At 45.8% G+C, this 25690-nt stretch overlaps 1 protein-coding gene across 1 annotated transcript in view; it reads left to right on the top strand.

Moving 5' to 3' along the window:
- The window catches only part of MSRA (methionine sulfoxide reductase A), a gene marked incomplete in the record, with an annotated part of 437378 nt that overhangs the window by 269204 nt on the left and 142484 nt on the right, over positions 1-25690 (top strand). Inside the window, 1 exon segment of the mRNA XM_078774732.1 lies at positions 1367-1471. Coding sequence (XP_078630858.1) covers positions 1367-1471 — 105 coding nt within the window.

Raw genomic sequence — 25690 nt, 5'->3', positions numbered from 1 at the left:
GCCAACCTGTGGATATCAACAGAATCGTTTCATCTCATCTACCTGTGAAGTCTGGAGTGCCCAAGGCAGTGTTTTAGGCCCAGTCCGATTCCTGATCTTCATCAATGATCTCTCTGACCCTCTGGAAAATCATCTATTTTTTTGCTGATGACTCCATCCTCTGCTGTGACATCCCTCATCCTTCAGACAGACAGGCTGCAGCTTCTTCCCTATATTCAGACCTTGAAAAAAAATCACAAGCTGGTCAAACACTTGGAAAATGTTTTTCAATCCTGACAAATCTATCTCCAAAAGGACCGTCTGGCAAACCCTCTTGTCTACCATATTAACATTCCTCTTGAGGAGGTGCAGTAGTCATTCAAACTCCTGGGTCTCACTATCAGCCATGATCACTCCTGTCCACCAACAAAGCCTTAATCTGCAGCTTGATGGAGTACTACTCTCCCCTCTGGATTCGCTGTACTATCCCACATTTTGCTCAACATGATGCCGTGGAAACCAAGGCCTTCAAGATCATTAGAATCCCCTGTGCTGAAGTTGAGTCTATGGGCTTGTCACTTTGCCATCGTAGACAGGTCGGTGGTTTCTTTGTCTTCTACCGCCTTCTTTCTGGTTTTACCTCTGCTCTTTTTGTGCTTTTTCCTGTGTGCCCTCCTCCCCTCCCCCCCCACCCCACATTTCTGCAGGGCATACACGGTCCAACATCAACCCCCTTCTGGTGAAATTACTTGAATCCATGATCATTGCTCACCTCCACTCATTTTTTCCTCTTTTTCCCCATCTGTGGAACCACCTTTGACATTCTCTTCAATCTCATTCTTCCCTCCAGGTCTTCAAGGCAGCTGCTCACCACCATCTCAGATCGCCCACAATTCAAAGCCATAATCTTTTCTACCCTCCACCCTCGTTAATCCCCTCCCCCTACCCCACCACGCCCCAATCCCTCCTCTTTCCAAATTTCCAGTTTTCTCTCCTGAGAATTTCCTTCTGTATCCATCTGTATCCAATCTCCACCCCTTGCATCCTCCCCTGCCCCCCATTCCTCCCCACACGAATTGTTTGTCCAATCTCCCTCCATGTTGGCCTTCAAGTCTTTTCTGTTGGTGTTTCTCTCCTCTCTCTGCTGTTCCTTTTGTGTCATTATCCATTCAGTGTACTAGTACTAGCTCTTCCACGAGCCTCGACTATGTATACAAAAAAGGGTTGGTGCTGTCTGGTGTAACTTTTTGGTAGGCTGAGGTTACCTGGAAACGGTTGACAAATAGGTTTTGATTAATAATGAAGTAATTAATCCCCTTTAGCAGGTGTTGTCTCGCTTTTCGAGGTTTTTCAATTCCCCTTGGCAATTACATATTTCTGTTTGCAGGTCAAACAGGGCATGCTGAGGTGGTCAGAGTTATCTACAATCCCGAAGTCATTGATTATCAAACTCTGCTGAAAATCTTCTGGGAGAACCACGACCCAACCCAAGGTAGTTTCACATCGATAAAATAATTTCAAGCTGTGCACATTTGTGATATTCTTTTTGGGAACGGGATGGAAAACATTTCTCGTTGGATATCAGGTTCACGCATGATTCATGTTTAATTGCAAATATTCCGAGCACGGTTTGTATCGGGGCTCGATTTGTTCACTGGAATGAATGACGGTGCATTCGTCTTCTTCCCTGTTCCTTTTAGATCGATTTGGTCAGGATTTATGAACCATGAGCATTTTATCTGCAGTTTTATTTTCGAAGAACAAACGGTGGTTCTAATGCTTGACTGCTATCTCTGTTTTTGGAACTTCCATGAAGTTAGCACCCTTTACCTGATTCGAAGTATGGATTGTACCATCACAAGAAAGGGGAGAGTTATGGATTGTACCATGACAAAAAAAATCGGGGTAATGCCCCTGGGCTCACCTGGTAATGCCCCAGGGCTCAAAATATAAAATGAAGAAGAAAGTAAATGCCTATTTTGGGGGGAAAACCTCTGATTTTTTTTAATGCCCTGAAAAAACTTTAGGACATCTCGTGTGATGAAGGTTGTGATCAAGTTTCATCAAAATCGTTTGTTTAGGTTCGGAGAAGAAAACACATACCCATTTTGGGGGGTGAAGACCACCCTTAGACCCCTTTAGACCCTGATTTTTAATGTCGTCAATAAATTTTGGTACATCACAGGTGATGAAGATTGTGGTCAAGTTTCATTGAAATAGACAGTGGGGTTTCGGAAAAGAGAGCCAATACCAATTTTGGGGGTCACCCTCCCCTCCCCCATTGACCTCATTAATGAGCACAGATTTTGATGCGGTCAAGACACCTTCGTTAGGCATCAGATCTGAAGGTTATGGTGGCCAAGTTTCATCAAAATTGTGTGTTTGGTTCAAGCGATAATGACTGAAGTGTTTAGAGACTCACTGACTGACCTACCCATGGACATGCTCGATCGCATAAGCTCACTGGACTAAAGTTTAGATGAGCTAAAAAGGGGGGATGAATAGGGTAATGGGTTGAATTGAGTAGTTATCTCAACCCCAACTCTAACTATCCTAACCCTACATACTATCTTAACCCTAACTTCCCCTGACCCAAACCCAAACCTAACCCTATTCACCTCTTACGTTATGTTTCTCAGGCCATTACCCAAATCAATCCATGACCAGACTCATCCCGTTTCTTTATTGTACACCGCACACTGCTCCTTTCAGATGCCATCTCCAGGCGCTGCATAACGTCATTCCCGGGCACCAATGAGGGCCCGGCAATTACGCTGTAAAGGCTATTTTTGATTTCTTGATGAATCAATTAATCGATTAATTATGTAATTATTCAACTAATGACGAAAATATATATATATTTTTAGTTACGGATTCGGATTAAATGGTGGTGGTTTATCCATCTTCTTCTTCTTCTTCTTCTATCTTCTTATTTTTTTATTATTATTTATATATATAAAAGAAAGTTTTTGTTTGTTTGTCTGCACGCGCTAATCTCCTGAACGGTGAAAGATAGGAGGAAACCTCTGAAACAAAAAATGTCTGGACGGGCCCCGCGAAGGTTACAGGCTAGGTGGTGCGGCCGCCTCGGCCGGGCTTGGCCCATTGCCCAATAAATCTTCTTCTTCTTCCAAAATTCTCTTGAAGTATAACTTATGCACTTAATAGGAATATCTGACTGATTGCAACACATGCTTTCCAAATTCTCTCTTGCGGTGCCCGACAGAAGAAAGAACAAGGAATCGTTGAGCACTAACTGATATTGGGCTCACGTCAGACCTATGTACAGAAGATTAAATTCATTCAAAAAGAACCCGGGCAACGCCGGGTGCATTCAGCTAGTATAATTATAATAATATATATAAAAGAAAGCTTTTGTTTGTTTGTTTGTCTGCACGTGCTAATCTCCTGAATGGTGAAAGATAGGAAGAAACTTCATCAATGATCTCTCCGACTCTCTGGAAAATCCTCTCTATCTCTTTGCTGATGACTCCACTATCTGCCGCTCCATTCCGCATCCCTCAGATCGGCAGTCTGCAGCCTCCTCACTCTCTGCAGACCTGGAAAAAAATCACAGACTGGTCAAACAAGTAGAACATGTCTTTCAATCCTGACAAATCGCACACTCTTACAATGTCTCTCCAAAAGGACCGACTGGAAAACCCTCCCATCTACTTTCTCAACAATCCTCTCCAAGAAGTTCTGTCGCTCAAGCTTTTGGGTCTCACTATCTGGCATGATCTTTCTAGGGAAAACCACATTTCCAAGCTGGCCTCCAAAGCCAGTCGCCGAATGGGCATCCTCCGTCGTGCGAAGTCCTTCCTCGGCACACCTGAGCTCCTCACCACATACAAGGCTTTCATCCGCAGCTCAATGGAATACTGTTCCCCCCTCTGGGCTGGTGCTCCTGCCTCACACCGAGCTCGGCTTCACGCTGTTGAAGCCAAAGCGTTCAGAATCATTGGAACCTCCTGTGATGAAGTTAACTCCGAGGGCCTTTCACTCACTCACCGCAGGCAGGTTGGTGGTCTTTCTGTCTTCTACCGACTCCTCTCCGGCCTTGCTCCCCCAGCTCTCTCTGTGCTCTGTCCCCCCAATATTCCTTCAGGTCGCACAAGATCTGCCTGCAACCCTCTTATGGTTAAACTGCCAAAATCTAGGCTCTCTGCTCACCTTCACTCTTTCATTCCCCTTTTCTCCCGCCTCTGGAACAAACTCCCCCACTCCCTTCAATCCCACTCCTCCCTCCAGGTCTTTAAAACAGCTGTTCACCACCATCTCTTATCTTCCCCCATCCAAAACCTTGATCTTTTCTACCCCCGCTAATTCACCCCAGATACTTTTTTTTTTTGAAATTCCAACTTCTTTCCTGGAAGTCCTTGCAGTGTTCATATGTTTTATACCTCTCCCACCTCCCCCAAAGCCCTCCCCCTCCCACATTTCTCCCATTGTCCCTGCTCTCAAATGTTGTTTTTGTGTCCTTCCTGCTCTCTCCCCATCTTGTCTGCCACTCCCCTTATTTTTTATGTTTTGTTTGACTTTTTGTGTGATTAATGTTAGCTCTTTCACGAGCCTCGATCTTGTATACAAAAAACAAAAACAAACAAAAAAAACCTCTGAAACAAAAAATATCAGGAGGTTATAGGCTAGGTGGCGAGGCCGGTCGAGGCGACTTCGGCCGGACTAGGCCCATTTCGCAATTAAAAGCTGAGCTGAATTATAGTAGTCAATCTTCTACGGCCGTGTGTAAAAGCTGAATTATAGTAGTAAATTCATTCAAAAAGTACCAAAAATGTCGGGACGGGCCCCGGGAAGGTTTTCGGCTCGGTGGCGAGGCTGGTTGAGGCCGCCTCGGCCGGCCTGGGCCAATTTCGCAATTAAAAGCTGAGCTGAATTAGAGTAGTCGATCTTCTACGGCTGCGAGTAAAAGCTGAATTATAGTCGTAAATTCATTCAAAAAGAACCCGGGCAACGCCGGGTGCTTTCGGCTAGAGTATTATATTAGCCAATTGATTAATTATTATTATCATTATTTTTTTAAAACTTATTTTCATTATTAGTCATTTATTTATTTTCTTTCTCATTTGGGCAATATCGCAGGCACCTTTTGAGCTAGGAAGGTAATACTTGGACATGACAGTGACCAAGTGATGTGACTATAAAGGATATTTTTGATTTATTGATTAATCATTTAATCGATTAATTATTTATTGATTAATCAATTAATTATTTAATTTTTTTATTAATGACTTATTTCATTAAATTTCTGAATGATACATCTTCGGATGAAGCACTAGTGGTTTAGTTATGCTATTAGCCAATTGATTAAGAAAATATTTTATGATAATGTTTTATTGATTTTAATTATGCAATTAATCGATCAATTATTGTACACCTCTCCCTCCCAATGCAATCTCTATGAGCTGCACTGCGGTATTGCCGGGCACCGAAGGCGTCCCGGCAATGCCGCGCTGTAGGATATTTAATTATTTGGCATGGGGGCGGTGTACTTTGAATGTATCTGTACTTGTTGTACACTGCACCTTTCCGATGCCATCTCCAGGCGCTGCATAACGTCATTGCCGGGCACCGAAGGGGTTCAGCAATGATGCACGCTGAAAGGGAGTACTCAGTTTTCACTCTGGTTGTTTTCTTTCTTGTTTTCTTGTTTGTCCGGGTGATATCTCAGCCATCCTTTGAGCTAGGAAGCTGAAATTTGGGCACAATAGTAAGGAAGTAATTTGTCAAAAACATTATTTTTTGTTTTTTGATTAATTAATTTATTGATTTGTTATTTAATTATTAACGATTAATTAATAATAATAATAATAATACATTTATTTTGCATAGCGCTTTTCAAGAAACCCAAAGATGCTTTGACATAGTACGGAAAACAAAGACAAAAAAGACAAAAATACATAATTAAATAACCAAACAGAAAGGAAGGAGAAGGAGAAGAGATGGTCAGGGGTTGAATGCAGTGTTGAACAGGTGGGTCTTGAGTGATGATTTGAATGTGGTGAGTGAGGAGGAGTCTCTGATGGTTTGAGGTAGTGAGTTCCAGAGTGTGGGAGCGGCGATGGAGAAGGCCCTGTCCACCCAGGATCTGAGTTTGGTCTGGATAGGGGGGGACAGGAGGTTGGCAGCAGCAGAGCGGAGGGTGCGGGTGGGAGTGTGTCTGGGAAGGAGCTCAGTCAGATAGGATGGGGTCAGGTTATGGAGGGCTTTGTAGGTCAGGAGGAGGATTTTGTACTGGATTCTCTGGGAGATGGGGAGCCAGTGGAGCTTGTGAAGGACGGGGGTGATGTGGTCCCGGGCCCGGGAGTGGGTGAGTAGACGGGCAGCGGAGTTCTGAATGTATTGAAGTTTATTGATGATATTTGAGGGTGAACCATAGAGGAGGCTGTTGCAGTAGTCCAGAGGGGAAGTGATGAAGGTGTGGATGAGGGTTTCTGCAGCTGTGGAGGAGAGGGATAGACGGAGACGGGCAATGTTCTTCAGATGAAAGAAGGCTGTCTTTGTGATCTGTTTAGTGTATTGGTCGAAGGAGAGGGTTTGGTCAAAGACGATGCCAAGATTCCGGATGTTAGTCAGGTTCACTATGTTTTTTTCGTTCAAAATCATGGTAGATTAGCAAACCTATACATTTTTGGAAACGTTATTACATGGAAAATCTGAAAATCAATGTTTACATTTGCCAATTCCGACCAATTCGATTCGACCAATTCGACCAATCGACCAATCGCTTCGATCGACCATTCGACCAATTCGATCGATTCGATTCGATTCGATTCATCGAATTCGATTCGATCGACCATTCGACCAATTCGATTTGCCAATCAATTTGACCGACCTTTGCTTGTGTGGAACGGACTGTGAAAACGATGCGGACTATATTGTCGGATACGACACACAGGACAGTGATGACGAACTCTAAATGGCATATTCTGTAATCGTGTATGTTTGATGCCATTGACTGCCTGTGTATATTTTGTCATTGACTGCCTGTGTAGATGTGAAGTTATACTGACTGCATGTGTATATATGATTTTGCTGACTGCCTGTGTATGTTTGGTGATATGAATTATTGTGACACATTTTGATGTTATTAACTGCCTGTACAAAATGATAACATGTATTTGATTATGCAACTTATCGCGAATATAAAGACAGTATTTTGCAATTCAAAACCTTTGATTCGTGTCTTACCATTCCCCATAGCACTAATTTGATACTTTCATTGGATTCCTTGTCCCTGAAAATATAGGTTTAGTATATTTTTAAAAGTTTGTAGGGTAATTAGAGGCAGAAATAGAACAAAATATGTATTTTACAGTGGCCATTTTGAAAATCCAAAATGGCCGCCATACAGGTATCTCTCCAAATGTAAACATAGATTTTTAGTTTCCTTATGCTATAACCTTTCCAAAAATGTATAGGTTTGCTAATCTACCATGATTTTGAACGAAATATAATTTGTTGACATAGTGAACCTGACTATGTGAGGGGAGGTGGATACTTGGATACCGTCGATGTTGAGGGTGAAGTTGTGGGTGGATTTGGTGAGCGTTTTTGGTCCAATAATGATTATTTAGGATTTATCACAGTTTAGTTTGAGGAAGTTGATTTGAAGCCAGGATTTTATTTCAGTGATGCAGTTTGTCAGGATAGAGTGGGTGACGGTGGAAATTGACTTGGCGGAAATGAAAAGCTGGATGTCATCGGCAAAGCAGTAGAATTGGAGACCATGACGACGGATTAAGTGACCAAGGGGGAACAGGTACAGGATGAAGAGGAGGGGACCGAGAACTGAACCTTGGGGGACACCTTGGGGGAGGGGAGCGGTGGGGGATTTGCAGTTATTGATGGAGATGAACTGGTGCCTGTCGGAGTGGTATGATTTGATCCACAAAAGAGCAGTGCCAGTGATGTTAAAGGTGGTTTCAAGTCTGGTAAGGAGGATGATGTGATTGATGGTGTCAAAGGCGGCGCTGAGGTCGAGAAGGATGAGAATGTTGAGGTTACCGGCGTCGGAGGAGAGGAGAAGGTCGTTTGTGATTTTGAGGAGTGCAGTTTCCGTACTGTGGTTGAGGCGGAATCCGGATTGGAATGTTTCATACAGGTTATTGGCAGAGAGGTGATGTTTGAGTTGAGTGGCTACAGCGCGTTCCAAAACTTTTGACAGAAAGGGTAGGTTGGAGATGGGTCTGAAGTTATTTGGGGTGTCAGGGTTGAGTCCAGGTTTTTTCAGAATGGGGGTGACAGCAGCGATTTTGAGGGATGGTGGGACGATGCCAGTAGACAGGGAGGAGTTTATCGTTGCAGTGATAAGTGGAGAGAGAGCAGGAAGGCAAGCCTTAACAAAGCTGGAGGGGATGGGGTCCAGAGTGCAGGTGGCAGTTTTCATTCCTGTGAGGAGTTCAGAGAGGTCAGTAGGGGAGACTGGGGAAAACTGAGATAGGGGTTGGCAGGTTAAGGGGGGGGCAGATGGTTTGAGGGGGAGCAGGTGAGGTGGTGGTTAAGCTGCTGTAGATGTTGTCTATCTTGCTTTGGAAGAATGAAAGGAAAGAAATGCAATTGTCGACTGTGAATGACTGGGTGGTGGTATCCAGGGGGCTGAGGAGTTTGTTTATTGTGGAGAAGAGTGCTTTTGGGTCTCCGGAGCCAGAGTGGATTATTTGAGAGTAGTAGGTGGAGCGGGCGTGGGAGAGGGCATCTTTGTAGTGCTGCAGGTGGTCTTTGTAGGCTTGGGAGTGGATTGTGAGACCTGTTTTATTATGGAGTCTTTCAAGTTGGCGGGCACGGCTTTTCATCAGGCGGAGTTCAGGGGTAAACCAGGGATCAGAATGGGTGAAGGAAACTGTTTTGGTTTTTATAGGCGCAAGCTGGTCGATGCAGGAGGAGAGAGTGTGGTTGTAGTAGTCAGTGAGGTCAGAGGGGCTGTGCAAATCAACGAAGGGAGAGGTGGACATCTTTTCGGAGAGGGAAGATGAGAATGAGGTAGGTGAAAGAGAGTTTAGCTTACGGAAGTTGATTATGCGTTTTTGCCTTGGTGCTGGGGTGGGAATGTTGATGGTCATAGTGATGGCTAAGTGATCGGAGAGGGTGAGGTCAGAGCCAGAGAGATGGTGTAGATTTAGTCCAATAGAACAGACAAGGTCCAGAATGTGACCACGGTTATGGGTGGGAAAGTTGACATGTTGAGTGAGGTTAAAGCAATTAAGAATTTCAATGAAGTCAGCAGTTATTGTGGAGTCAGTGGAGTCCATGTGGATATTGAAATCACCGAGGAGGAGGGTTGAGGGGGAGAAGGAACATAGCTGGGTCAGAAAGTAAGAGAAGTCAGACAGGAATGATGATGAATGTGGTTTGGGAGGGTGGTAGACAACTGCCATGACTGACTGTGTGTAACCAGAAAGTTTAAAAGCCAGGTGTTCAAATGATGGAGCAGATGAGATGGAGATGAGGCTGGTCTTGATGTCCTGTCAGTGTATTACAGCAATTCCACCACCTCTGCCCTCCGAGCGTGGTTTATTGATGTAAGAGTAACCATTGGGTGTAGTGAGGTTGAGTGAGAGGTAGTCCAGAGGTTGTTGCCAGGTTTCAGTCAGACAGAGAAAGTCCAGTTTATTGTCCAGAATGAAGTCGTTCAAGATGTGGCTTTTATTGTTGAGGGACCGGGCATTGAACAGAGTAAGCTTCATATTGCTTTGTATGGTGCGGATGGACTCGGGTGATTTTGCCATGGCTTGCAGACAGGGGGCGCGTTCGTGTATGTTGCTGTGATGACGTAATCGACGGGTGAGAGTGCGCTCAGCTGACCAGAGTGAGGGGATGGAGTGACCTGTCTGGGAATAAACAAACTTGCGACCGGAGCCTCTATGGATGTATCTGGGTCGTCGTAGGAATCCGTGGTTTTTGATGACAGAGATGCATGGCGGAGTGGAGTGGTTGTTGAGGTAATTAAGTACTTCTACATTTCCTTTCTCTTCTGGGCATTATCTCAGGCACCTTTTGAGTTAGGAAGCTGATATTTGGACATGCCAATGACCAAGTTATTTGGCTGCAAAGGCTATTTTTGATTTCTTGATTAATCAATTAATCAATTAATCGATTAATTATTTAATTATTCGATTAATGACTAAAACATTTTTTTTTTAAGTTACAGATTCAGATGAAATGGTGGTGGTTTATATGTTCTATTAGCCAATTGATTAATTATTTGATTTTTTTATGATTATTATTTCTTTATTTTCATGATTAATCATTTATTTATTTTCTTTCTCATCTGGGCAATATCTCAGGCACCTTTTGAGTGAGGAGGCTGATATTTGGACATGACAATGACCAAGTGATTTGGCTGTAAAGGGTATTTTTGATTTATTGATTGATCAATTAATCGATTAATTATTTATTGATTATTAAATTAAAAAATTTTTTTTTAATGCTTTATTTAATTAAATTTCTAAAAGTTACATCTTCGGATGAAGCACTAGTGGTTTAGTTATGCTGTTAGCCAATTGATTAAGAAAATCTTTTATGACAATATTTTATTGATTTTAATTATGCAATTAATCAATCAATTATTGTGCACCTCTCTCTCTCCAAATACAGTCTCTATACTGTAGACACCTTCTCTTTTCACTATGAGCTGCATGGCGGTATTGCCATCGGTGTCGGCTCCTTGTCTCTCGCCATCGGCGCCCCGGCCATGCCGTGCTGGAGGATATTTATTTATTTGGCATGGAGGCGGTGTACTTTGAATGTATCTGTACTTGTTCACCTCTTATTAATGGTTCCCCGATTCATACCAGATTCGACGGAAGTGGTCGTATTAAGGTTTTATGTTTATCCACACTCCCTTTTTTGCAATGGTGCAATCCACAACTCCCCTTTTTTGTAATGGTACCATCCATATATTGAATCGGGTAAAGGGTAAAGGGTGATAACCTCACAGATGCGTTTTTGGAGTGGTATCGATGCAAATGCAAGACCAAAGTGGGGCCTTGGCGGATTGAAAAGCGTTTTATTCTGCTATAATTTTTTAAATCATGACTTGAGATCTTGCTGTTTGTGAACTTCACCATTACCCCACCGAATATTCAAAAAACTTCGTGACTTATTTCGTTTGGCATTAAAAAAAAATTACCACTCTGCATCTATCTATAATTCCACTAATCTCTGTCTGTGTGTGTGTGTGTATGCGACCGCTGTTTCTCGACAACTACCGGTCCGATATACTTGAAACTTGCCAGGTATATTGCTGGGGACCCGAGGATGTGCCTTTTCAAGGTTTCATATTAATCGGACAAGTAGTTACCGAGCTATGTCCAAAAAACGATTCAACCAATCAGAGAGCAGCGAGCTATCACGTGTGCCGAACGTGCCGAACAGACTCTGCCTCGGACGGCACATTTGAGAGCGTATTCATTTATTTCACGTTGGCAAACTATGTTGGCGTTAAACTATGTTTTAAAACTAATTAAAACTACTTTGCGATTCATCGTAACTGCGATTCGTAACTGCCGTTCGCTTTGGCTTTGCGAATGGACCAAACCATTTCATGTAAATAGAGGGGGGGGATTGTCACCGTACTCGCAAGCCGTTCGCTTTGGACCAAACCATTTCATGTAAATAGAGGGGGGGGGATATAATTTTAGATATAGATATAGTACGGGCATGCCCTAGTCTATTAGAAATGAAATTAACCCGCTCAGGCTTGGGACATTCAAAGTGGACTCCTAAATTTGCAAAATGGGATGGCTTAAAACACACATACACACACACACACACACACACACACACACACACACACACACACACACACACACACACACACACACACACACACACACCTTCTGTTGTCATTGTAATTGTAATCAATGGTGATGGTTTTGTTTTTTTAACTTTCTAAGGCAACATTTCAGGAATGTGTAAACGTGCACACCCCTTTCTTTTCACTGTAAAGTCATCATATTTTTTGTGTGCAGCCCATGACTGTTGGCAGGGACATCGAGAGCCAGCACGGGCCCCGAGGCAAAGAACCTCGAGCCCCCCACCCCCACCCTTTCTCTCTTTTATAACTTTTTTGAGGAACTTTCTTTATTGAAGATCCTGTATTAGAGCCGCAACAAGCTTATACAACAAACGACAACAGGCATTTTAAGGCCATTTTCCCTGCGAGAGCAGGGGTTAGCCTCACGGGCCCCATGACAATCTTCTCCATTTTGCCCTATTTTCTACTCTCCCCTTGTTAACCCACTTGCCCACATTTCTTCTTCCACCACGATTAGCCAAGTCTTTCTTGGTCTTTCCCATCCTCTACTTCCTTCTGCATTCATTTCCATCACTTCTCAACCAGTCACTTTCGTCATTCCTCAACAAATCACCAAACCATCTCAACCTGTTCCTCTTCACAGCATCAATCACAGGCTCTATTCCCATCATCTTTCGCAATTCATCATTTGTCTTCCTCTCTCTCAACGATACTTCACATATCCACCGAACCATTCACATTTCCACACATTCCAGCCTTCATTGCTGCTCCACGTTCATTACCCATGTCTCACTCCTCTAAATCACAACACTTCTCACACATGCAGCATACACCTTTCCCTTCAGCTTCAACAACACTCCCCTCCTCGTCAGCACGCCACTCAGTTCCCGAAACTTCTTCCATGCACATCTCACTCGAGCAACCGTTGCCGAGTCTGATCCACCTTCTCCATTCAGCAAGTCTCCGAGGTAGCAAAATGTTTTCACGCCTTCCAGCTTCACGCCGTCTCCTAGATCCAACTCAACATTTCCTCCATCTGCAGCTCCCTCTGTGCACACCTTACATTTGAATGTAGCTGCCACACTGGTTAATGACCCTCTCAGACCACTACGTTTTTGATGAACCCACTCAGCGCACATTGTACATTGAATGGAGTTCACTCCGACACCCTTCCTGCATACAGCACATGGCCACTTCCCAGTTCTTTCCACCTCACCACATGCTTTACCACATGCCATCACCTTCGTTTTTCCGATATTCACCTTCAGACCTTTTTTGCCTCCATACATTCCTTCCACTTGTTCATCTTCTCCTTTATTCCATCCATACTCTCCGCAATCAACACCAGATCATCTGCCTACAACATGTCCCATGGTAAACCCTCCTTTACATTCCAAGCCAGCACCTCCATCACAGCTACAAATAGTAGTGGACTTTGTACCGACCCCTGATGTACTTCCACCTTCACCTCAAACTCATCACTGCTCTCTCGTACATTGCCATCACTACTCTGATCAACCATTCCTCCACTCCTAACTTCCTCAATGCCCATGTCACTACTTTGTGTGGAACCCTATCGAATGCTTTCTCCAGATCAACAAACTCAAGAAACAACTTCTTCCTCTTCTCCATGTACTTCTCCTGCAACTGCCTTACAATAAAAAGGTGCGTCTGTCGTTCCTCTTACTGGCAAATTTCAAAACTGCATTTCGTCGATCTTCCCTTTCTTCCTTATCCTCCTCTCCAACACCCTTTCCAATACCTTCATTCCATGCTCTAATAACTTTATCGCTCGATATGAGCCACAGTCCAGAGGGTTTTTGTATATAGAGGGACATGGGTACTCAGTTCCCAAACCACTGGAATGTGGCCTTCTTTCACCACCAGATTACAGATCTCTGTCATTCTCTTCACACCCCAACTTCCTGCTGCCTTCAACATATCTCCCACAACTCCCGTCGGCCCTCCCGCTTTTCTACTCTTCATTGCTTTTATCGCTTCCTCAACTTCCTTCTCAGTTATCTGCTCTGCCGGTCCTAAAACTGCGTTACTCTCTATGTTGCCATCCCATTCATTCTCTGCATTCAACAGCATTTCCATATATCTCTTCCACCTTCCTTTAATTCCATCTGGATCCACAACGATTTGTCCCACTTCATCCTTCAAGCAACTCACCCCCATCACATCACACCTCTCTTTCGCTATCTGCTTTGCAATCCTGAATACCGCTCTCTGACCCTCTTCCGAATCCAAGCGTTCTCCGAACATTTTCCTCTATGCGTCCTGCGTCTTTGCTACCTCTTTCTTTGCAGCCTTCTTGGCTGCCTTATAACTTTCATGCTCTGCTTTTTCTGCCCCTGTACCCTTCGCCTTCTGCCAATCCTTGAACTTCCTCCTCTTCTCGTCAATCCTCTTTCCAACTTCATCATCCCACCGCGTTTTGTCCATCCACATACCTCACCAACCTCTCCCAACAGACTATCTTTCATTGACATCCAACCACTTTCAAGCGACCAGCTTATCAATAAAGCAAAATCACAGCAGCAGCCCTTTTAGCTCATAGTGCAAGTGTTGAAAAGTAAATAAATAAAGTCTTAACAAGTCTATTATGCAAGTTGAAGTTTGTGCACCTCGCATGTGTTGCGGAGTACGGAATATACAGTGCGGTGCAATTGTCCAAAGCATCATGGAATGCTCCAAACAAACGACCTGAAGCAGTATATCATAAAATGTACACAAGGACAAAATTATTATTTATCCGTGTCATTTACCTGAATATTTTACCAAGAAAAACGAATGGTCACTTTTATTTATCCATATGATCAAAAATATAGGAGATAGCGGGACATTTGGACCGATCGAGTCAATGCGCACCCTCGACTGTCGAACGCTGTTTCTCCATAAGATTGGCAAAAAAATACGTGAGAAGATGGTGAATAATTTTTTTTGGACAAAGAGGATGCAAACTCTTTTTTTTTTTTCTTTTTTTTTTTTTTTGTTTGTATACAAGATCGAGGCTCGTGAAAGAGCGAACATTAATCACACAGAAAGACAAACAGACACACAAAACAAATAACATCGGGAGCGGTAGACAAGATGGGGAGAGAGGGGGAAGGACACAAACACAACATTTGAGAGCAGGGACCGAGAGACATGGAGACATCGAGAGAACTGTGGGAGGGAGAGGGCTTTGGGGGGGAGGCATGGGAAGGGGGGGGGGGGGGGGTGGGAGAGGTATAAAACATATGGACACTGCCAAGACTTCCAGGAAAGAAGTTGGAATTTCAAACAAGGTGGATCTGGGGTGAATTAGTGGGGGTAGAAAAGATCACGGTTTTGGATGGGGGAAGATAAGAGATGGTGGTGAACAGCTGTTTTGAAGACCTGGAGGGAGGAGTGTGATTGAAGTGAGTGTGGGAGTTTGTTCCAGAGGCGGGAGAAAAGAGGAATGAAAGAGTGAAGGTGAGCAGAGAGCCGAGATTTCGGCAGTTTAACCATCAGAGGGTGGCTGGCAGATCTTGTGCGACCTGTAGGAATATTTGGGGGACAGAGCACAGAGAGAGCTGGGGGAGCAAGGCCGGAGAGGAGTCGGTAGAAGACAGAAAGACCACCTACCTGCCTGCGGTGAGTGAGTGAAAGGCCCTCAGAGATAGCTTCATCGCGGGAGATTCCAATGATTCTGAAAGCTTTGGATTCAACAGCGTGAAGCCGAGCCAGGTGTGAGGCAGGAGCACCAGCCCATAGGGGAGAACAGTATTCCATTGAGCTGCGGATGAAAGCCTTGTATGTGGTGAGGAGCTCAGGTGTGCCTAGGAAGGACTTCGCACGACGGAGGATGCCCAGTCGGCGACTGGCTTTGGAGGCCAGCTTGGAAATGTGGTTTTCCCAAGAAAGATCATGGCAGATGGTGAGACCCAAAAGCTTGAGCGACAGAACTTCTTGGAGAGGATTGTTGAGAAAGTAGATGGGAGGGTTGTCCAGTCGATCTTTTCGGAGAGACATAGTAAGAGTGTGAGATTTGTCAGGATTGAAAGACATGTTCCACATGTTTGACCAGTCTGTAATTTTGTCCAGGTCTTCAGAGAGTGAGGAGGCTGCAGACTGCCAATCTGAGGGAAGAGGAATGGAGCAGCAGAGAGTGGAGTCATCAGCAAAGAGATACAGAGGATTTTCCAGAGAGTCGGAGAGATCATTGATAAAGACCAGAAAAAGCACAGGGCCCAGCACACTGCCTTGGGGAACTCCAGCCTGAACGGGAAGGGGAGATGAGAGAAATCCATTCAGGGCCACACGTTGACTACGACCAGAGAGGAAGTCCGCAAACCATGCATGGAGATTTCCATGGATACCATAGGAGGAGAGTTTGGTGAGCAGAGCTGGGTGCCAGACCGTATCGAAGGCACGTGATATGTCAAGGGAGACAGCTCTGATTTCCTGTTTGGCATTGAGGACCTCCATCCATTGTTGAGACAGCAGAAGCAGCATGCCCAGAGTAGAGTGACCTGGTCTGAAACCAAATTGATGATCAGAGATCAAGCCATTGGAGAAGAGGAAAGATTTCATATCCGAAGCAATGATGGATTCCATGACTTTGCTGATAATTGGGAGCAGGCTGATTGGTCTGTAGTTGCAAGGATCTATTTTTGCACCTTTTTTGTGTAAAGCGGTAATGTTTGCTGATTTCCAGGATGCTGGCAGATGACCTTGAGCAAAAGATAGGGTGAAAAGAACAGAGAGAGGGTGAGATAGAGCGGCAGAGCAGGATTTTAGGACCCGTGGGCTGATGCCATCTGGTCCAGTTGCAGAATCAGAGTCGAGGTTTGACAAAAACTCCTCCACCTTGTCAGGAGAGAAGGTCACAGAGTCCAGGAGCAGTTTGGTTCGACTGGGAAAGGTGGGAACAGAGAGAGATGGGTTTGGGACTAAGGATTTTGAGGCAAACACAGAGTTGAGGCATTCGGCTTTGTCACGTGCGATGTCAACTGTGTGGCCATTTGAGGTAAGGGAGGGGATGGAGGGGGAACAAACACCAGAAACGGATTTGACCAGACGCCACCAGGATTTGGAGGAAGGAGACAGGTTTGAGAGTTCATTCTTGAGTGAGGAGAGATAGTGCTTCCTGGCACTCCTGAGGGTAGACACACACTTGTTCCGAGCTTGGTGGAAGGAACTGAGATTTCCTTCAGTTGGATTAGCCTTCCAAGAGGCAAAGGCAAGTTGTTTCAGGGCAACTGCCTCACCACAAGATTCAGTGTACCATGGACGGGAGGAAGGGTAAGACAACTGAAGACGAGATGGGATAAATCTGTGCATGAGAGAGATCAGTTTGCTTTGGAAGAATTCCCAGGAAGAATTGATGTCAGAGGCAGTGGAGATGGGAGACCAATCCAGACGATTGATGGCTGCTTGAAGACGTGTGAGCTGGTCACGTGTGAGCTCTGGATGCTCACACGGCTCATTTCTTTGTAACGCACATTTCTGGTTAATAACCATTTTCTGTAAAGTTTGAAACAATACCATTAACAGCGGTACATGTTGTTTTGTTTCTGGCAAGAAAGCCGGCAAGGAAAGCAAAATCTGCTTCTGGGTTTAAGTGTAATGATGAGGAAATGAGGATGAGCCGATGAGGGGTTTAATGGACCCCGGGCCGATGAGGGTTTATTTACTATTTAAAAAAATTACAGGAGAAGCTCGGTCCTCTCAACGGACCCCGGGCCCTGAGGCAGCGACCTCCCCTTGACCTCCCCCCTCTCGACGCCCCTGACTGTTGGTTTGCATCATTGCTGGGAGCACAGATGTGCGCTGATGCAGTGCCCCTTGATGGTCAGAGCAGGAATTTGGAGTTTGTTTGTTCAGGGTGCCGGCGATCGTTCGCATACTCTTCACTAAGGATACCGTGGGATATTTAAAGTCTACCAACGAATTCTGAAGATGGCATGTCCACCTGAGGGACCACATACACATTGACGATTCACCCTGCCCATGAAACACTGGGATGACATTTTATAGGTGGGTCGAGATTCGAACCCAGTCTGTGTACCTGTAGGCCATTCTGCCAACCCTCATTGTAAAATAACAGTTTTTGTTCGCCCTAACATGTCAATCAATTGCCAAGTCTCATAAAATAATGATCTTCTCTCCTGCTATATCAACGGGGACAAACTTAGCACATTCAATGGATTTGGGATGAATGCTGGGGTAGGTAGGTGGTGGTCATAGATGAGGCAGTTATTTCTTGATTTGCAAAATTTGTAGGGTTTTTTGTTTGTTTTTTGTATACAAAGTCTAGGCTCGTAGAAGAGCTAGGACACAGGACAGTATACAATAGAACAGGAAGAGTATTGTAGAAAATGGGGAAACATGAATAACAGTGTAGACCAATAGAGAGACACTTGGAGGAAGAATGGGCAAGGGGAAGAATGAGAGCTCGGGCAGGACACAGGAAGTGAAAAAGGACGCCAGAAGCTCAAACACAGCAAGAAAGTAGCTGAAAGAAAAGGAAGGGGAAATGTGGGGATGAAAAAGCTATAAATAAACAAGAAGAAAAATACATAAAATGTCATAGGCCCTGTGGTTTTAGTAATTTTGCTGTATGGACTTAAAGGCCGCCAGTCGGCCATCTTTGATCGGATTACAAAGTGAAATCTCCTGCATATGTATAATCTCATATATATTGTCTTTGTGCCAAGATTGAACAAAATCGTTCCATGGATGACCTATAAATTGTTGGGGACATGTTTAAGTAACAAAATGGCTGCCAGTCAGCCATCTTGAATCTGATATCAGAAGTAAATGAAGTGTACATGTAACCAATCATTCATTATCTGCGTGCTAAGTTTGACCAATAACCGTAAATGCATTTCCGAGAAAGGGTTGAGGACGTGTTCAATACTCAGTTTTTTTACAACTACAATGGCCGCTAGTCTACCAGTCGGCCATCTTGAATCTGATGTCGAAAGAAAATGACGTGCTTATGTAAGCCATCATTAATTATCTGTTTGCCAAGTTTGAACAACATCAGTAAATGCATGTCCAATAAATGGATGAGGACGTGTTCAATATCGGGGTTTTTACAACTAAAATGGCCGCCAGTTGGCCATCTTTGATCGCATCAGGAAACAAAATGATGTGAATATGTATACCATCATGTATTGTCTTTGTGCCAAGTATGAACAAAAAAAAACATTGGTCCATACATGTCCGAGATATGGTTACGGACGGACAGATGGATGAGACCCAAACCATAAGCCCCCATTTTGGACTAAGTCCAATGGGGGCTAATAAATGGTAAAGTGGATGGAGGGAATGTGAGGAAACACAGTAAACTTGATAGGAATGTACGGTCCTAAGGAGGTTTAATGAGGGGAGCAAGGATCATGAGTATGGTTAGGAGCGAAGAGTGGGGAGAGGATGGGGGGGGGGGGAAGGGGGGGGCGTAGGGGCATGACCTGAGAAGGAGGCATGACCAGCCATCTTGAAGCCCTGAAGAGAAGAAGGAATAGACTGAGGAAGTTGATTCTACAGGCGAACGCGACTCCTCATTTGGGAGAAACAAAGCCAGAATTTTGAACCTCAGCTTACTTGATCTAACAGGTCATATCTGTATTCCATATGCAAAACTCCTTTTTTGGACCCCAACTTCTTGCCTCACGCATGTGTCCCAATGTGTTCTCCATCCTGCTCTAAACCTCTCTCCGCCCAAGTTACTTTGTCGTCTTGACAAAGGTTTCCCCGAAAACCCTAATTTCGCTTTTCCACATCAGATTTAGACAATGATATAAACCTGTGGGAAAAGTCTGATAATCTACTTTATGACGTCAGATCTCCCCCTCTCTCTCTAAGCTCCCACTTCCAAAACCCTCCATGTTTATTTTCAGGCTACTCAGGTTTTTTTTAATACAGAGTCGAGGCTCATATAAGAGCTAGATGGTTTTGGATTGGGGATGTTTTGAGATGGTGGTGGACAGCTGCCTTGAAGACCTGGAAGGAGGAATGAGATTGAAGAGAATGTGGAAGTTCATTTCACAGGCAGGGAAAACGTCAAAAAAAGGAACGAACAAGGGGAGGTGGGCTCCGCTTGTTCGATCTCCCTGATTTTGGGAGTTTCTCCAGAAGGGGGTTGATGGTGGACCATGTGCGCGCCTGCTGACACCTGGGGGAGTGGGGCAAAGCACAGAAGGAGCAGAGGGTGCAAGACCATATTGCGTTCATGTAATACAGTATGTGACTGCATAAGCAGGTGTCAAGTGTGACTTCCTTGATGTAAGATGGAAAGGACTTATCGGAGACAGAAATATAGCGCACATCCAAATCCGATTTGCGAACCCAACTGTTACCAGAACCGTTGTTTTATGATATTGACCAAATTAAATTTTGGAATAAAGTCCCCCCACCCCTTGTTTTTTTTTTTTAATGGGGTGGGTGGGGGGTTGGATTTGGGTGGGGGGGGGGGTGGATTTGGGTGGGGGGGTTGTAATCCATCTTAGTTATTTGGCTTTGTTCTCTCGTACCTAACGTAAGGTCAGGAAGAATAATAACGACATCGGTGAAAATGTCCCCGAAGGAGAAAATTTAATGAAGGGAAGGAAATTAGTTGGTGTGGAAAATAAGAATGATGGTGCTGATGAAGTGGGAAAGTGAAGAGGCCGATTAGATTCGATAATTGAAATGAAGTGAGAGGAAGAATATGAGAAACGGGTGAACGAGGGGCCAAAGCGACGTTTTATTCAAAATGGTGGCGTCGTTGCATGATATGCCACATCGTTTGGGTTTAAACCTCAGTCAGGCTCACTTTGTTGCTGAATTGTGGATGAGTGTGTGCCAGCGACTCCAAGCCAATGGGGCGTGACCCCAATACATAGCAGCGGATTGTTCATCATCCGCGCTGTCAGTGTGCCGGGGCCTCACGTGACGAGAACAATGATGGCCGCCGCATACCAACAAGCTGCTCACAATGGGCTTTCATGACGTTGTGTTGTCGGATGCGCAAGTCGCTTGGTTGGGATCCGCTGGAATAACGGAGATAATCCAGTAAGAGGTCATTCTTCATGGACTTTATGCTACTGGCTGAGATGTCAGTCAAACGGATTTTTCGAATGACCTTTGATACAATTTGCAAGTGTCAAGACCACATGGAGGTCACTTTCTTGTGCACAGAGTCGAGGCTCGTGGAAGAGCGAGAACACTGAACGGATTAGGATGCAACAGAACAAAAGGAACGACCTCGGGGGATTGGTCGTGTTGGCTGGTGATGGGGGTTAGCTGGTTGGTTGTGTTGGCTGGTGATGGGGGTTGGCTGGTTGGTTGTGTTGGCTGGTGATGGGGGTTAGCTGGTTGGTTGTGTTGGCTGGTGATCGGGGTTAGCTGGTTGGTTGTGTTGGCTGGTGATGGGGGTTGGCTGGTTGGTTGTGTTGGTTGGTGATCGGGGTTGGCTGGTTGGTTGTGTTGGATGGTGATGGGGGTTAGCTGGTTGGTTGTGTTGGCTGGTGATGGGGGTTGGCTGGTTGGTTGTGTTGGTTGGTGATCGGGGTTGGCTGGTTGGTTGTGTTGGCTGGTGATGGGGGTTAGCTGGTTGGTTGTGTTGGCTGGTGATCGGGGTTAGCTGGTTGGTTGTGTTGGCTGGTGATGGGGGTTGGCTGGTTGGTTGTGTTGGTTGGTGATCGGGGTTGGCTGGTTGGTTGTGTTGGCTGGTGATGGGGGTTAGCTGGTTGGTTGTGTTGGCTGGTGATGGGGGTTAGCTGGTGGGTTGTGTTGGCTGGTGATCGGGGTTAGCAGGTTGGTGATCGGGGTTAGCTGGTTGGTTGTGTTGGCTGGTGATGGGGGTTGGCTGGTTGGTTGTGTTGGTTGGTGATCGGGGTTAGCTGGTTGGTTGTGTTGGCTGGTGATGGGGGTTAGCTGGTTGGTTGTGTTGGTTGGTGATCGGGGTTGGCTGGTTGGTTGTGTTGGCTGGTGATGGGGGTTAGCTGGTTGGTTGTGTTGGCTGGTGATGGGGGTTAGCTGGTTGGTTGTGTTGGTTGGTGATCGGGGTTAGCTGGTGGGTTGTGTTGGCTGGTGATCGGGGTTAGCAGGTTGGTGATGGGGGTTAGCTGGTTGGTTGTGTTGGCTGGTGATGGGGGTTAGCTGGTTGGTTGTGTTGGCTGGTGATGGGGGTTAGCTGGTTGGATTTGTTGGCTGGTGATGGTGGTTAGCAGGTTGGTTGTGTTGGTTGGTGATCGGGGTTTGCTGGTTGGTTGTGTTGGCTGGTGATGGTGGTTAGCAGGTTGGTTGTGTTGGTTGGTGATCGGGGTTGGCTGGTTGGTTGTGTTGGCTGGTGATGGGGGTTAGCTGGTTGGTTGTGTTGGCTGGTGATGGGGGTTGGCTGGTTGGTTGTGTTGGCTGGTGATGGGGGTTAGCTGGTTGGTTGTGTTGGCTGGTGATGGGGGTTAGCTGGTTGGATTTGTTGGCTGGTGATGGTGGTTAGCAGGTTGGTTGTGTTGGTTGGTGATCGGGGTTGGCTGGTTGGTTGTGTTGGCTGGTGATGGGGGTTAGCTGGTTGGTTGTGTTGGCTGGTGATGGGGGTTAGCTGGTTGGTTGTGTTGGCTGGTGATGGGGGTTAGCTGGTTGGTTGTGTTGGTTGGTGATCGGGGTTGGCTGGTTCGTTGTGTTGGCTGGTGATGGGGGTTAGCTGGTTGGTTGTGTTGGATGGTGATGGGGGTTAGCTGGTTGGTTGTGTTGGCTGATGATAAGGGTTAGCTGGTTGGTTGTGTTGGTTGGTGATGGGGGTTAGCTGGTTGGTTGTGTTGGCTGGTGATGGGGGTTAGCTGGTTGGTTGTGTTGGCTGATGATGAGGGTTAGCTGGTTGGTTGTGTTTGTTGGTGATGGGGGTTAGCTGGTTGGTTGTGTTGGTTGATGAAGGGGGTTAGCTGGTTGGTTGTGTTGGTTGGTGATGGGGGTTAGCTGGATGGTTTTTGTTGGCTGGTGATGGGGGTTAGCTGGTTACTTGTGTTGGCTGGAGTTAGGGGTTAGCTGGTTAGTTGTGTTGGCTGGAGTTGGTGGTTAGCAGGTTGGTTGTGTTGGCTGGTGATGGGGGTTAGCTGGGTGGTCGTGTTGGTTGGTGATTGGGGTTAGCTGGATGGTTTTGTTTTGGCTGGTGATGGGGGTTAGCTGTTTAGTTGTGTTGGCTGGAGTTGCGGGTTAGCTGGTTGGTTGTGTTGGCTGGTGATGGGGGTTAGCTGGTTGGTCATGTTGGCTGGTGATGGGGGTTAGCTGGTTGGTCGTGTTGGCTGGTGATCGGGGTTGGCTGGTTGGTTGTGTTAGGGTCGGCTGGTTGCCTGTGTTAGGGTCGGCTGGTTGTCCATGTTGGTTGGTGATCGGAGTCGGCTGGTTGTCCATGTTGGCTGGTGATCGGAGTCGGCTGGTTGTCTGTGTTAGGGTCGGCTGGTTGTCTGTGTTAGGGTCGGCTGCTTGTCCGTGTTAGGGTCGGCTGGTTGTCCATGTTGGCTGGTGATCGGGGTTGGCTGGTTGGTCGTGTTAGGGCCGGCTGGTTGTCTGTGTTAGGGTCGGCTGGATGTCCATGTTGGTTGGTGATCGGAGTCGGCTGGTTGTCCATGTTGGTTGGTGTTGGGGGTCGGCTGGTTGTCCGTGTTGGGGTCGGCTGGTTGTCCAAGTTAGTTGGTGTTGGGGTTGGCTGGTTGTCCATGTTGGTTGGTGATTGGGATGGCTAGTTGCCCGTGTTGGGGTCGGATAGTTGTCCATGTTGGTTGGTGTTGGGTTTGGCTTGTTGTCCATGTTAGTTGGTGATCGGGGTTGGCTAGTTGTCCGTATTGGGGTTGGCTGGTTGTCCATGTTGGTTGGTGATCCGGGTTGGCTCGTTGTCCGTGTCCGTTTTGGGGTTGGCTGGTTGTCCATGTTGGTTGGTGATCGGGGTTGGCTGGTTGTCCATGTTGGTGTCGGCTGGTTGTCCATGTTGGTTGGTGATCGGGGTAGGCTGGTTGTCCATGTTGGTTGGTGATCGGGGTGGCAAGACTCGATTGTTAACCAAGTACATATACGTGCTACTCCCTCATCATGGAAATGAGGTGAAGCTTTTTGAAATAAGTCCACAAAGACATTATCGACTTTATATCTATACAGAGGTATTCTGAAAAAGAAAAAAAATCTCCACAATGATGTAACTCTTAGTTTAGACGAAAGCTTCAAATTACCATCAGCTTACATGTGAGACACACTACCAATCTCTCTCTCTCTCTCTCTCTCTCTCTCTCTCTCTCTCTCTCTCTCTCTCTCTCTCTCTGATGTGCCATATTCTTCACAGAGCAATTGGTGCCACCGAAGAAGCTTCCTTTGCAGGAGCTACGCTGGGTGGTTTGCCATTGCCTTCCTAGCAGTAGTTAGGGCAGGAAATTGGAATTTGGTCATGGTGCCGACGATAGCTCTCCTAATCTTCACGAAGGACACCGTGGGGTCCTCAACATCCATCGACTAATACCGGCAGACGGGACATTCAGGTTTAACGTGATGGACAAATAATGTATTTGTTATTTTGTGATGATTGATGTACATTGCAGTGTGGTGGAGCATATTGGCCAAAAGAGGTTGGAACAAAATCATAATTCAACCCTAAGCTTCCCCAAGCCTCACATCGGATTTTTCAAGCTGCTGTGATCGACTCCTACATACGGCGATGAAAAGCGCACAGTATGTAATGGGGGCCTCGTTTGATGGCGAAAATTCCACCCCCATCCTTTGTTATTCTGAAGCCATTTTGCCACTCCAACGGCACAGTGTCAAACCACTGCCTTCCCATCTGGATGCTCCCCCGTAAGCAGATTGACTCCCCCCTCCACCACCTTCCATCCCACAACAACCACCATCCCTCATTTTCTCCCTCGCCATAATCCTCCCTCTTTTTCCTCCACTTTTCTCCCTGTCTTGCCTGCAACCTTTGTGCGTTGCCTCTGTCTGGTCGAACAAAGCCTCCCCGTGTTTTGGCGCACCAGGGCAATGCCTTGAGCTTGTTCCCTGGAAGTGTTGCGGACGTGTCGATTAGTCGCCGTCCCCCAGAAGGGGTTCACTGGACTAGTGTTGCGTGGGATGTATGCACTTGTTGCACCTGATTTTTTTTTCTTATCTATTTATTTTCTTAAAACAGATGGGTCGGGATAGTTTTGTTGCTGGCAGTGTCATGGTGCGTGATTAGATGAAGGGAGGCATGGCGATAAGGAACGCAGATGCATATTTCTGGAAGAATCGCGATTATCTTTGTCCGCTGTACATCCAGCTTGGGCTCGTTCGGAGGGAAAGCTTGTGCGGACGTGCTCGGTGTAGCTAATTTCACCTCCCCCTCCTGTTTATGCTTTTTCTTTGCTCTTCTTAATAACATTGTGTGATGTGAACAGGCTACTTATTATTATCAGTTTTTCTTTCACTTGGTTCCTTCTCTTGTATCTTCTCTGTGCATTGCTTTCCATATCAATCCTTCCACTGTTTTGTGCATTTTCTACATTTTCTCTCTCTCTCTCTCCATCTTTCTTTTCCGTTATCACGAGGCAGATGCTGTCTGAGAAGCTACCATGGCGTCGTTCTGCAGGACAAAGCGTGGGACTCTCGTCCTGAATGCATTACCTCTCACAAAGGATTCTTAGCACGACAATGGCTGGATAACTATTCATTTGCTCACTGATGTTTTTCTCGCCATGTGGATAGGTGAAGCTTTCTGTACTGGCTCAGCAGGCTTTCTGTACTGGCTTGGTATCTGCCTTTGGCCAAGAATAGGGCCTTCGGTTGACTACCACCAATTGTTCCTTTACCACATCCTTGTTACAAAACATAAATGACGTGGTCGAATGGTGTACACCGAAACAGTCTCTTGGTATGTGCAGGTAGTAGTTGTTGGGGGGGGGGGGGGGGGAAGCTGGTGAAGACTGTGCCGAATGAGGGCACTACCAGTCCTGGTAT

This window comes from Myxine glutinosa, chromosome 3, assembly GCF_964187855.1.
Source record: "Myxine glutinosa chromosome 3, kmMyxGlut1.1, whole genome shotgun sequence".
Classification (NCBI taxonomy): domain Eukaryota; kingdom Metazoa; phylum Chordata; class Myxini; order Myxiniformes; family Myxinidae; genus Myxine; species Myxine glutinosa.
The sequence above is the reverse complement of the archived record's forward strand: the minus strand, read 5'-3'. Positions and strand labels throughout refer to the sequence as shown.